Source organism: Rattus norvegicus, chromosome 9, assembly GCF_036323735.1.
Source record: "Rattus norvegicus strain BN/NHsdMcwi chromosome 9, GRCr8, whole genome shotgun sequence".
Classification (NCBI taxonomy): domain Eukaryota; kingdom Metazoa; phylum Chordata; class Mammalia; order Rodentia; family Muridae; genus Rattus; species Rattus norvegicus.
Window position 1 is genome coordinate 44258162 of NC_086027.1, and position 13074 is coordinate 44271235.

Genomic DNA, 13074 nt, shown 5'->3' on the forward strand with positions numbered 1-13074 from the left:
CCACAGATTGAGGTGTGGAAGACAGTGCCCGGTGAGGCGGCTCACAGGACATACTGGCTGTCCAAGGCCTTGTGGCTCCATCATGGACTCCTGATTTAAATCAACTGTTGTAGGAGGAGCTGAGAGAGCAGCAGGACTGGGCAGACTGTCAGCTTGGTGATAGCATCTTGGTTTTCGTTATTGTCCTCGGGATTTTCATTCTCAGGGGATCCTGGATTATTCGGGGGTCTCTGATGGTGAGGGGGCCTATAGGACTCCCCTGGCTTTGAGTCACCTGATGCTTTCTTGTTATCACTAATCCACTTGTCAAAGTAGGAGACCCTAGCGAAGACACTGGGGCTGGATATTGGGTCTTCACATGATGAGCTCCAGCTGGTCAGCCCTACTACGTACCAGGAGCCTTCCAGTAGGCAGACGAGGGGACCCCCAGAATCTCCCTGAGAAGAAAGAAGACACGAAACGGGAATAGCGATCTAGGGAAGGACACACGCTGACTGGAGAGAATACAAATGGAGACCAAGTGTCTCTGCTGTCTGTGTACCTCATCCGGACCATTTAAGCAATTAAAAAACAAAACAAAACAACAACAAAAATCTCAAGCACAGGCAGCCCCTTGGGTCAGTATCTTCAGTGAAGGCCCTGGAGTCCTATTCCACAAAACTGCCAATGGAACCCTGGACACCATTTGGTGGAGAGTCTTGGAGCTGGATATGGGCTCTCTGCCCTGCTGTCTATGTGGAAGATGTCTCTGAAGTCCCAAAGGGTTGCTAATTGACTAACTGACCTGGAGGCCGGGCTCTGTAACCTTTGGTTGCATCCCTTGTCCCCCATCACAGCATCCCCACACGTACCTTTGTGTTTTGCTTAGTGTAAGGATTCCAGGGAATCTCCAGTCCCTTGACTGAGCATCTTTTAGAAGATGCTAAACTGTAGGATGTGCTGAGTGGAGAAAAAAAGCCATCACATGGGGCTTGTCAGGGTGGAACCATGGGGAGCTGTGAGGCTCCAGGAAAGAGGCAAGGACTCCAAGCACAGCAGGGACCTGAGAGGCAAGGTCCCTCAGACCATAGGCCATAAAGTAAGATCAGGAAGAAGCAAACCAAACCAAACCAAACCAAAACCAAACCCAAAAAGAGCAAACAAACAAACAAAACAAAAACTCAAACCACAGTTTCTGCCAACCTTGTGCTGTAACACATGTCAAAACAGTCTTTGTTCACAGAGCGCTCAGGAGACACAGTGGATTGTGGGCAAACACTGGAAGACCCTACATAGGGTTAGTGGGCTGCACGGATGACGGAAGAGCTCTCAAGGGGATGCACAAACCAGGCCCTGAGAGGGCTTTTCTGAGCCAAGACTAGATAGGCTTGACTGTGCCCGTTAGGGGCAGAGACACAAGTGTTCAGTAGGGAAGCAAGCGGCCCTGGTAAAGGTTTTAGAGCCCCTGAGATAGGGTTGCAGGCCTGGTCTAGGCAGGGTTCAGTAAGAGCGATGATTAGATGATAGATAGGTAGATGATAGATGATATATAGATGGGAGATAGATGATAGCTAGATAGACAGGCAGATAGACAGATAAATAGATGATAGATGATATATAAAAGATAGATGACAGATAGATGATTGGATGACAGATACATAGACAGACAGATGGTCAATGGTAGATAAATAGATGATAGACAGACAGATGATTAGACAGATAGACAAAGAGACAGACAGACAATAGATGAATACATAAGCTGATTCGACACAAACAAAATAGATAAATTGATATGATAGATAGGTAGACAGACAGACAGATGATAGATGAATACATAAGCAGATTTGACACAAACAAAACCAGCAACGACAGCACACATACAAGTTGGGAACAGGAAGATAGGTCGTGGGCGCTAGTGCTGGGAAGAGGAGAAACCAAGGGAGCAAAAGAGCAAAGACGCGTCTGCTGAGGAGCAGTGAGCGACGGACTGGGCTCACCGAGGGTTAGGATCATGAAGGACGCGTGCCGACACTGCAGGGTGAGCCTGGCTGGGTCGGAGACATTGAGAATTATCCGGCATTCTTGAGGTGTGAAGTCATAGGTTTCTGAGCCCAGGGGACAGCCAAGGGAAGGGAACAAGACAAGAGAGACAGAGCAAGCATAGGCCACGTGGGACACTTCTGACTGCCCCACTTCTTCTCCTGCATTGGTTCCCCACCGTTAAATGTAAATACAGACTGCACCCCAACAAACTAGTGATGCATTCACGCCCCAATCCTAGGAGCTCCTGTGAATCATTCTGAAAGACACCTGATCCCATGGGTGGCAAAACAGCCTTGTGAATTAATCGGAAAAATAGACGAAAACATTTCCACCTTCATTAGCCATTGGAAACATGCAAATGAAAGGTCACACACACCTGGGCGGTGGTGGCACACGTCTTTAGTCCCAGCACTTGGGAGGCAGAGGCAAGCAGAGCTCAGTGAATTGAGGGCAGCCTGGTCTGCAGCATGAGTTTTGGGTCAGCCGGGGGATACACACTCCAAAACGTAAAAACACAAAACCAAAGAGAATGAGAAAAAGAGAGATCATATCCAATGGCTAAACGAAGTGGGCGTGAACTCCGAAGAACTGCTGCCGTGGGGAGCAACTGAACCTTTTGCTGCTGGCGGGAGGGCACTAGAACCATATTGGAGTGTGTGCAAAACAGGAGCGCATGCACACCATGAGGTGCAGTGTGCTTCTGCTGCAAGCACGGTGACCCCTCTAGCACAATGCTGTTGCACAGACCTTTCATACAAACAGCCAAATGCCACTAGGATAAGAATAAGGAAGACTGCAGTGTATCCTTACAGTGCCATGGCTGGATAGCATCCCATTGGCTAAAAAGCAATCAGGCAAAACCCTGTGTGATGCATGCTTAGGTCAAGTTTCAGCAGTGAAGCCATAGTGCGTCTATAGCCAAGACAGAACCGATCTAGAAGTGAGGGAAAGGGAAGGGGTATGAGGGAGTGCTTTGGGTGCTGTTTACATCCATGTGTCAATTTCTTGTTTTAAATGAAATGTTATTCATCTGTTTGTGTGTGTGTGTGTGTGTGTGTGTGTGTGTGTGTGTGTGTGTGCATGTGTACACAACTCAGAGAGGGCTACTTGCAGGGATTGGTTCTCTCTACCACGTAGGTCAAGCAGTGTAGGGAGCTGTATTGAATTTGGGCCTGGCCGCTTTGTGACTGCATAGCTCAAGGTGGCTACATGACTCTGGGCTGTATGGCCACAGATGCTCACCCGTAGGTAGCTGCTGTAAGATTATGAGATTGTTGGACAAAAGCCTCTCCCAGGAAGACCCCGGGAGCAATCACAGGATGTTTCAGCCTGAGCAAAACACCGGATGTCCCTGAGCAGATTCCTGAGAAGGGTTCGATCTTTTCAAAGAACATGTCCCCAAAAGACTGTTGCTTCTTTGTTTAAGGAGGATATCTTGCAGTTTAGTGATTCACCCTATATCCTTGGGCACTTCCCAATACTCCCCCACCCTAAGCTTCAGTTCCTGCTTCTATTCCTGCCTCAGAGCTTTAAATGCTGTACATTTCTCTTAATAAATGAGACCTTGACAACGGAACTTTTGCTTGGTCTCCTTCTTCTCTTTACCCCCATTGACCCACAGGTAGAAAGCCTCTTCGGGACCCTGAATAACTGGACCCGCTGGACGGGACAAAGCAGAAGATCAAATTCAGGCCACTAGGATTTGGGGGAGGCGCCTTTACCCACTCAGACCTCTCATGGGCCCCCTGACTTAATTTCTAAATAGCCCTCAGTTGGTACAAGGGACGGCCATTTCCAAAGACACAAACAAATGGAGGAGACAAGGTCCGGAGAAGACACAGAAGGACAGGGGCTTAGACAACACGAGGGTACAACAGTGGCAAGCTTGTTTCAGTCGCCTGAGCAGGCTTCACTTACTGAGCAGATGGATTTTGTCAGGCTGTAGTCAGCAGCGCACACCATGTCATCGTATATGTAGTAGGTTTTAGAGGATCCCGGGACTGGTGGTGGGAAGAATCCTTTGCAGTCGTCATTGCTCATGATGATAAGCTCGGCTTCATACAGGTCATTAGGCAAAGGAAGTCGCACTGGAAGGGGGGAATCAGATGTGAGACGCACCCCACCCGGCCAGCTCCCCCTTTTTGGGTTGGGTGCAGCCACTCTAGGCCACAGCAGCAAGGGAGGGACTCACAGCAGCCACTCAGTGACCAGGGGATATGGCTTGCAAGTGCAAGCATGAGGCTCTGTGGAAGGCGGGACCAGGCAGAAAGTCACCACAACTGCAAAGGTCCCGGGGTGCAGGCTGAGGAACACTAGGGACAACCACAGTGGGGCCCCAGGCAGAGCCTCCTCACCAGGCAAGGGGACCCAGACTACATATACCCTGAGGACACACAAGCCAAGGAAGGAAGGGGCTCCACTTTCAAACTGCTCTGGTTGGTCTGGGGGGGGGTCCCCAGCTGGAGGCAGGGACACTGGAGCCTGAGTGTAGCAGTGGCCTAGGACACAGGCCAGAAACGCTCAGGAGAATGGCAAGAGGACCAGTCTATCTGAAGGAGCAGCTGGGGATGGTGACAGGGGTTCTGTTTCCAGCTGCTCTCACAGATCTGGCCTGGGGTTGTGCCACAGGAGCAGAGGGACAGCAGCATGGCTCACTGCACTCAGGGGCCATGGCACGCATCCCTCAAGGGTACCTAGGGCTTGGTAGCCTGTAGGCAGCAAACCCATGCCTGTCCCCAAGCACAGCAACCGTGGTCAGGAGAGGTCATGAGAGAGGGTGGCTCAAGGTTCAGTCTTAGGGAGGCCAGCTTCTCTGCTGTGAGAGCTGCCCCAGGCCATGCCTTCCCTGTGATTCTATTCTCATCCCCTGGCCTGACCTGGAGACCCTGTCTGCCCTGACACAACCTGGAGTCACAGAGCCTACACTTCTAATCTGAAAGGGGGAGATTGCTTTTGAACGAGGGAAACTGGGGTTCACAACCACTGCCCTCCCGCCTCCCAGCCTTCACCTGTGCTCACCATCCTCTCTGAGATTCCCCCAGCCACTTGTCCAGCAGGCCTTCTCTTTGGGGATCGTTATGTTTTTATTGGGGACACAGGCGGGGAGGATGTGGGAGCTGTACTCCACAGATGAATGCAGCTGCAGCAGGACAATGTCACTTCCTTGGGGGTAGAATTTGTTGTAGTCCTTGTGAACGATGAGTTTCTTCACTGACATCTTCCTGCTATACCTGGTGGGACTGTTCAGTTTGGTGTACCCTAGCATGATTTGGTAGTCCCCTGGGTTTCGAGACCTAGGGCAGGGGGAGGAGGAGCTGTAAGTGTCAGGTCAGCGCTGTCTCCCTGACTGTCCACCTGTCCCGCAGGCCACCAGACCCTGTCTCTTCTTCCCTTTAGGTGTCTCCTCCTTTTCCTAATACATGGGTGTTTTTCCTCTTGAAGGGCAGGATGATCCCACACAGCTGAGGACACCGAAGGCTTCGGATACCCTGGAATCCAAAGGGCTGTCGATCTCGTGATTGGGTAGGACCAGGAGAGTTCCGTCAAACTGAACCCTTTCCTCTGGGAGGAGGAAAATCTCACTCAACCCTGCCCAGATCTGTCTTATACATATATGGCCTCCTTAAAGACCCTGCCTCCTGCTTAGCACGACTTATACTCCAAACCTCAGACATTGGATCCTCTCAAGATTGTATTCTTATCTCACCATAACCATGGGCACTCGAGGTACATTTATGGGGGAAATGGGACAATAGACAAAAACTTACCATTTCTGGAACACGACTGTATTCTAGGCTACGTGGTCATGAGGAGCTCTCTTCCATGCCCACTCCCCATGGCTGAATCCGCTTTCTTTGGGGACCCTCCATCTGTATGTCTCATGGCTTCTTGAGATACCTTCCTGATCTATGGGATGGGGCCTTTGCTCACTTTCCTGACAGGTGCTTCTCACACATCCTCCAGGTGACCCTCCACATTGGGCCTGATACACATGGATGCCAGCGTATGTATGTAAACCCAGATGCATATGTGTGAACCCAGATTTGTCCTCCTCGCTCCCGTTGGGCACACAGTGAGCCCAAGATACATCTGTTTGACTCTGCTAGTACATGGGTAATTCCAGCTGTGGCTATAGTAGCACCCTTCACTGTAGGAAAGACAGGCACACCACACACACACACACACACACACCTCACATACACCACACACACACACACACATATACACACACCACACAACCACATACACCACACACAACCACACACACATACACAGACATACATACCATACACATATATCACAATACAAAACCACACACACACCACACACATACCACACACCACACACACACCACACATATACACACATCACATACACACCACACACATACAACCACACACATATACCACACATACAAACATATACACACATACCACACATACCACACACACACAACTACACACACTCACACACAGATCACACACACAACACAACTACACACACACAAACACACACAGACCACACACACATACCACGCAACTACACACACAAAACCATACACATCACACACAGACCACATACATACCTCACACAAACACAAACACACACACACACACCACACACACACACAACACAACTACATATACACACAGACCACACACACACACACACACCACACAACTACACACACAAAACCATACACATCACACACACCACACAACTACACACACAAAACCATACACATCACACACACCACATACATACCACACACACACCCACACACCACACACACACACACACACAAAACCACACATAGCCATACACATACCACACATACACACATACCACACACACACTCAACCACACACACGCACAACCATACACATACCACACACACCACACACACACACAACCACATATACCACACACAGACACACACACAGACACACACACACACACACACACACACACACACAGTACCTGGATGCCTCTGGAGAGGACTATGCTCCAGTCTAAGGGTAGCCTGAACCCACATGAGCCTCCAATAACCATGCCCTAGATGGAATTGCAGAAAGCCCTGGCCAGAGAATGCAGGATGCATCCCAACCATTTCCAACCTTGGGAATAGGAACCTCTGATGGTCACTTTCAGTTACTACTGTGTCCCACTAGGTTAGGACACAGTAACAGTAGTTACAGGAGAAACCAGGCCTGTTGCCGTCCGCAGGCACTGTCTCGAGGTAAGCAAGTGAGTTACTGAAATATATCAAATGGAACGAAGTTTCCATCCCTGAGGTTCGTGAAAAAGAGGAGACTGACCACTACAGAATGAAGATCTGTTTCCCTGAACTATTACAGTCCAGCTGAGGCAAGGATTTCAGTTAGCTGTTTAAAAGTCATGTGTATAACACCATGATAGCTACACTTGTTAGGTGAGTCTCAGGGAAGGGGAGAGGACATCCCCAGGCTGAGAAACCCTGTAGTAGGAGACCCAGACTGGCAGAAGATACTGTCTGGTGATGAGCAGGGATGGTAATCTAGGTGAAAGACACCACTCAAGGTCGGGGCAGCAGCACAGAGGACTACTCCAGGCAGCGAGCTACCCCAGAACACAACCTAGAAGGACATGGCTGCTGTCTATTCTCCATGCCTCTTCTTCTGTCCTAATGGCTCTCTCCTGCACCCCTTCCCAACAGAAGAGGCCAGGGAGGGAACACTCACATTTGGAAGCAGTGGGCAGCACTGGCTACCCAGTTTTTGTCGATGAGAACCGCTCCACAGATGTGCCTGCCGTATAAGCGCAGACTGGCCTGCCACGGCCACCGCTGGGCCCCTGCAATCTGTCCACCATAGATCTTCCCTTGGAATTGGGTCTTGCCACAGACTGTGGAGACAATCCCAGCCGCGAGGCACCTGTATTTAGGATGCTTGCGCTTGGTGCCCCAAATGTCAGCATCAGCAGGATCCAGGGGGCACAGTGGTCTCCCCTCTCTGTCCTCAGGTGGGTGTACCCAAGGCCAGGAGTGGAGTGGCAAGGCTCATGTGACAATGAGCACCCTGAATGGCAGGGGAAGAGTTGGATCAGACCAAGGCTTCCTCTCAACTAGTCTCACAGAACAGAGGTGGGGGCGAAGAGAATGAGGGCCGTGCTAAGCTCTCCTCAGAACTCGTTAACTTAGGGAGGACAGCTCTGAAGAGGCAGAAGCTGAAGCTGACAGAGGCCATCAGTTTTCAAGGCCATGGTCATTTTGGGTGGGTATGCCCTCCCACCCCAACCCATGATGGTGCAGAGCTAAGAGAACCCTGAACTGAGAAGATAGGGTCAATGGGTGAGAGCCAGCAGAGGAGAGGGCCGTCTATATAGGTCCCCAGTCTCAAGCCCCTCCTTTTCAATGTAAAGGCCTTTAGGTTCTCCCGACCAAGGGGAGGAAAAGCGGGGAAGGAGAGGAGAAGGAAGAAGTCCATGGAAACCTGCCCCCTACTTTAAAGGTCACTCCTGCTCCTGTCTCCTTACCCATTGACAAGGATAGAGTGGTCTTCCCGGTCTGGGTGGTTGTGTTATTCGCAGCGCTGGTGACGTCGGTGGGTTCTGTGGCCAGAGCATGCTGGGACAGAAAGCTCAACCCGAGCAGAGCAGCCAGCAGGGCCGCCCCATACCCAACCAGGCCCGATTGCTGGGCCCTGGCGCCCCACATGGCATCTGGTCGTGCTGTGTCTGGGTCCCGGGCAGAAGCAAAAGCACGTGCAGACAACCGCTGACGCTGGCAAACTGCCTCTAGGGAACCCCTCTCGCCCACCCAGACTTCCCTCGTGGAAGCTGAGCAAAAACCTAGGTCCACTGTCCTCTTCTCCAGCTTTCACCGAAACAATTCTGAGAGGGTAGGTGGGTGGGCGGAGCGCCCACCATGTCCCAGAGTTTCTCTGTTTCATACTGTTACGATATGCGCTCAAAACACAGTGTCATCCTCACCCAGAACCGCATGTCACCTTCTGGTCAGCCCCAAATCCAGAGTCAGAAGTACAGGCAGTTGTGATCTGCCCAGTGTGCGTCTCTGGACCAAACGAGTCCCCTGGAAGAACAGCAAGTGCTCTTAACTACTGAGCTATTACCAAAGCTCTCCAATAAAAATGTTTTTTGTTGAGGCTTTAAAATTTGCATACTTCTACACAACGATCTTGGTCACATTCATTCTTCACACAGCCTCAATGCCCTTCAAGAACTCCCATCCTATTTCAATCCCATTCATTCATTCATTCATTCATTCATTCATTCATTCATTCATTCACGGAGTCCAATTAGTGTTGCCCATATGCATGTGGATGTGGATTTATCTGAGAAAATTACCAGTGGCCACACTCCAAAAGAAAAACGACTCTCTTTCCCACATCGGTCACCAACTGCCCAACTCCTGGCTAGAATTAGGTCTCAGCAGCTCCTCCCGTCTTTGTGCTGGAATTTTTTTTTTTTTTTTGGTTCTTTTTTTCGGAGCTGGGGACCGAACCCAGGACCTTGCGCTTCCTAGGCAAGCGCTCTACCATTGAGCTAAATCCCCAACCCTTGTGCTGGAATTTTTAACTGACTTCATTTTGTGTATGTAACCATTGCTGCTGTAAGTTGCAACTGTTTGTAAACAGGACATTATGTGTTAGTCCCTTACCAGTGTATTTAACTTTGACCTGTGTCAAGCCTTTTTTAATTATAGGAAACTTAGTCATATACATATTATATGTAAGTTACATCTTTCACAAGCCCTATGATATACTTTAATTTTTCTGGTTTTGTCCTCATTCGTGTTTCAACTTTGGAACTGTCTCTTTTTTTTTTTTTTTTTTTTGGTTCTTTTTTTCCGGAGCTGGGGACCGAACCCAGGGCCTTGCGCTTCCTAGGTAAGCGCTCTACCACTGAGCTAAATCCCCAGCCCCTGGAACTGTCTCTTAATTTTTTGTGACAACACTAATTTTTTTTTTTAAAAATTTACTTATTTATCATCTATAAGTACACTGTAGCTGTCTTCAGACACACTAGAAGAGGGCATCATTAGATCTCATTACAGGTGGTCGTGAACCACCATGTGGTTGCTGGGATTTGAACTCAGGACCTGTGGAAGAGCAGTCAATGCTCTTAACCACTGAGAGGCATCTCTCCAGCCTCCATGTACAACTTTTTTTTTTAAAATCTCTTTTTCATATCTGATGTCTCCTTTGTTAGTAGCACTAGGGAGAGAGACACTGTTCCATGAACTGCTCTGAGGAATTCTCTTAATCTTTGGGGGAACTTAAATCTTTAGAAATTGCATTCTTGACTTCACTGCAAAAAAAAAAAAAAAAAAAAAAGAAGAAGAAGAAAGAAAGAAAAAGAAAAGAAATAGCATAAGCCAGTATGAAGCCAAGTAGGAGTTTATAAAAAGATATTTTAACTCAGACTTTTAATTTTAATTGAATGTTAACCATGAGGGCTAAGAGTGAAAAAAATAATAATAATCAGCAAGAAGGTAAGATGCAGGTGTGGGTTTCTCAAAAAGGACACCTGCTTCATCGTCTTGACTCCAGCTGTGCATACCAGGCTGACAGGAGGTGAGGCTTGAATACCCAGAACGGGTTCAGAATATACATGAAATCCCAGGCTGCTCTCACAGAAAGGAGCTCAGCATGTGGAGGCTTGAGAGAGGAGTAAGCAGGAGCTGGGGGAACGATTATAATGAAGGGATTCGTGAGCTGCCAGAATTAATCCATCTTTAGCAGCTAATAGTCATGCATGAAAAAACCTGCTGATTCTCAAGGTGCCTGAGCAGGGAAGGTCCACCAAGCCTAACGGCCATGTCAGGCAAAGCTTGGCATTGTGTCTGTCACAGTCCACACATGCTGTGCTCCGTGTGTGGCTTCGGAAGAGCAGCCTTCTCCCTCCCTGCATCTGCACCAACTTCTGCTTCCAGGCTTCCTCCAGCCCACCAGCCCCCTGGGCGCCTGGCCCATGCTTGTAAGTACTGAGTTTGGTTGTGTGGCTCTGAAGTTAGGTCACTCCCTCCCTCCTGCGTGACGAAGCGAATGTGACTCTCGGGGACTATCAGGTCTCTCTGGACTTGTTTGCTTTTGTTTTTCAAGACAGGGTTTAAATAGACCAGGCTGGCCTTGAACACACAGAGATTCACCTGCCTCTGCCTCCCCAGTACTGGGATTAAAGGCGTGCACCACCACACCCAGCAAGGGCCTTTCTTTTTAAATATTAATAAAAATATTTTATTTAAATTTTACTATGTGTATGTGCACAAGAGTGCTAGTGACCACAGAGACCAACGGAAGTGTGGGGTCCCTTGGAGCTGGAGTTACAGGTAACCACCAACATGGGTGCTGGGAAGTGTACTGGAGTTCTCTAGAAGAGCGATGGCACTCTAACCCCCACTCATACCTCAGACTTCAGCCCCCTTGTCTGGCCTTTCTCAAACTCTGTTCAATATAGCCTTTCACTAGAATTTTTCCTCTGATCTTTCAAAGAATTATTTACTTTGCGTGTATGAGTATGTTGCCTGACTACATGTAAGTGGACCGTGTGTTTCTGTTGCTCATGGTCCAAAGAAAAGGGTACCTCAAATCCCCTAGAGCTGGACTTAGAGATCATTGTAAGCTTCCACATGGGTGCTGGGATTTGAACTCAGGTCTTTGAGAGTAGCCAGGGCTCTCAACAATTGAGCCACCTCTCTAGCCCGTTCTCCCCATCTTTTGCTCTTGTTTAAATTCACTGGTCTTGAGAACGAGACGTTTTAAGCTTTAGTCTGACACTGGCCTCTTACGTCAGGCACTTGGGGTGAACTGCAGTCTAGAGTCAATTCTGCCTTTACCAAGCAGATCCTGATAGTGAAGCTGGGAACCATGAAAGTAGAAATTAAGATGAATTGTGGGCTAATGTTGTAGAAGGGACAAAAGGTAGTGCATTACTCTGAAGAAGGGGAATGGGGTCTTGAGAGTCCAGGGACATTTCAGAAGAAGAGTTACTCGAGCAAAGAGATGATGGAGTGGATGATTAAAGGGAGAGCAGTGCCCCAGGGTAACAAGGGTCCTCTACCATGTAAGGAATGGAAAAGAACTGAGGCAGCTGGGGCAGAGAAAACCAAGCAGGGAGGGATGAGGACAGGGATACTGGGCTGTGTGCATAGAAGAGGCTTCATGTGGTCCTTAGCGTCTATCCTTGTGACAAAATGCTTAGCAAAGCAAAGGTTTATTCTGACATATAGTTTCAGGGATTTCAGTCTACGGTCACTTGTCTTGGTTACTTTGGGCCTGTCAGGGTAGAGTGTATCATGTGGCTACGGTATAGGTTATAAAAGAGGGGAGAGGGATTTACAGAAACACAGGCAGGGAGGGAGAGGCCGTTGCTTTGAAGGCTGGGTGAAGCCTCTGTCTGGCCAGTGGAGAAATCAAGGATATGATCTCAACTAACATTGACTCTAAATGGTGATGATGTGGATGATATTTTCAAATAGACAAATATTTTCAAATAAAAATATTTAAAAGGAATAAGCCAGGCTGGCAGCCTGCACATATATAACTTAGGGTAGGGCCTTTCTCCTTTCCTGAATATTTTCTGGGAATCTTGCAAACAGGACTGCTTACAGTGAAGATATTCTAACTTCTATCTCTGATCTAGGGTTGACATCAACTGTAGTCCTGTCCGAGTATCTTTCATCTGACTGAGTCTTTAGCAAGTCTTAGATAATAGCTTCAGAATCTGCCCATGTCTGGTGACCATTGCAAAGACAAAGTGTGTCTCCTTTGAGGAGCCCACACCTGTGTCCTCAGGTATGTCTCTCCATCAACTGTCTACACTTCCACCTATGTTAAAATTCCCTCAGACCCCATTTCTGCTTCAGATGGCTTACCCCGAGGTTCCATTTGGCAAGGAAGTCAAGGGCCCGGCTTTATCTGAGTAGAGGCCTCTGAACTCCTCAGACTGCATGCGTGAATCAGTGTGAAGTAGCAGTGTGACACAGTCATGCAGCAGTGTGAAGTCATGTGGCAGTGTGAAGCTGTCATGTGGCAGTGTGAAGTAGTCATGCAG

At 48.7% G+C, this 13074-nt stretch overlaps 1 protein-coding gene across 3 annotated transcripts in view; it reads right to left on the reverse strand.

The window, feature by feature from the left end:
- Positions 1 to 8732, reverse strand: part of Prss40 (protease, serine, 40) — an 8813-nt gene extending 81 nt beyond the window's left edge. The window contains exons 1-5 of one of the 3 annotated variants that reach the window (XM_039083559.2): positions 8536 to 8666; positions 7743 to 7934; positions 5041 to 5315; positions 3940 to 4109; positions 1 to 437 (exon numbers count right to left, since the gene is read on the reverse strand). The exon at positions 1 to 437 is cut by the window's left edge and continues 81 nt beyond it. In XM_039083559.2, coding sequence (XP_038939487.1) covers positions 96 to 437; positions 3940 to 4109; positions 5041 to 5315; positions 7743 to 7744 — 789 coding nt within the window. In that variant the 5' untranslated portion in view covers positions 7745 to 7934; positions 8536 to 8666 and the 3' untranslated portion in view covers positions 1 to 95. Of the gene's footprint in view, positions 438 to 3939; positions 4110 to 5040; positions 5316 to 7742; positions 8079 to 8535 lie in introns of all 3 variants that reach the window. The other 2 variants (XM_063267143.1, NM_001108209.1) reach the window with 2 other exon arrangements.
- Between the last annotated feature and the right edge of the window lie 4342 nt (positions 8733 to 13074).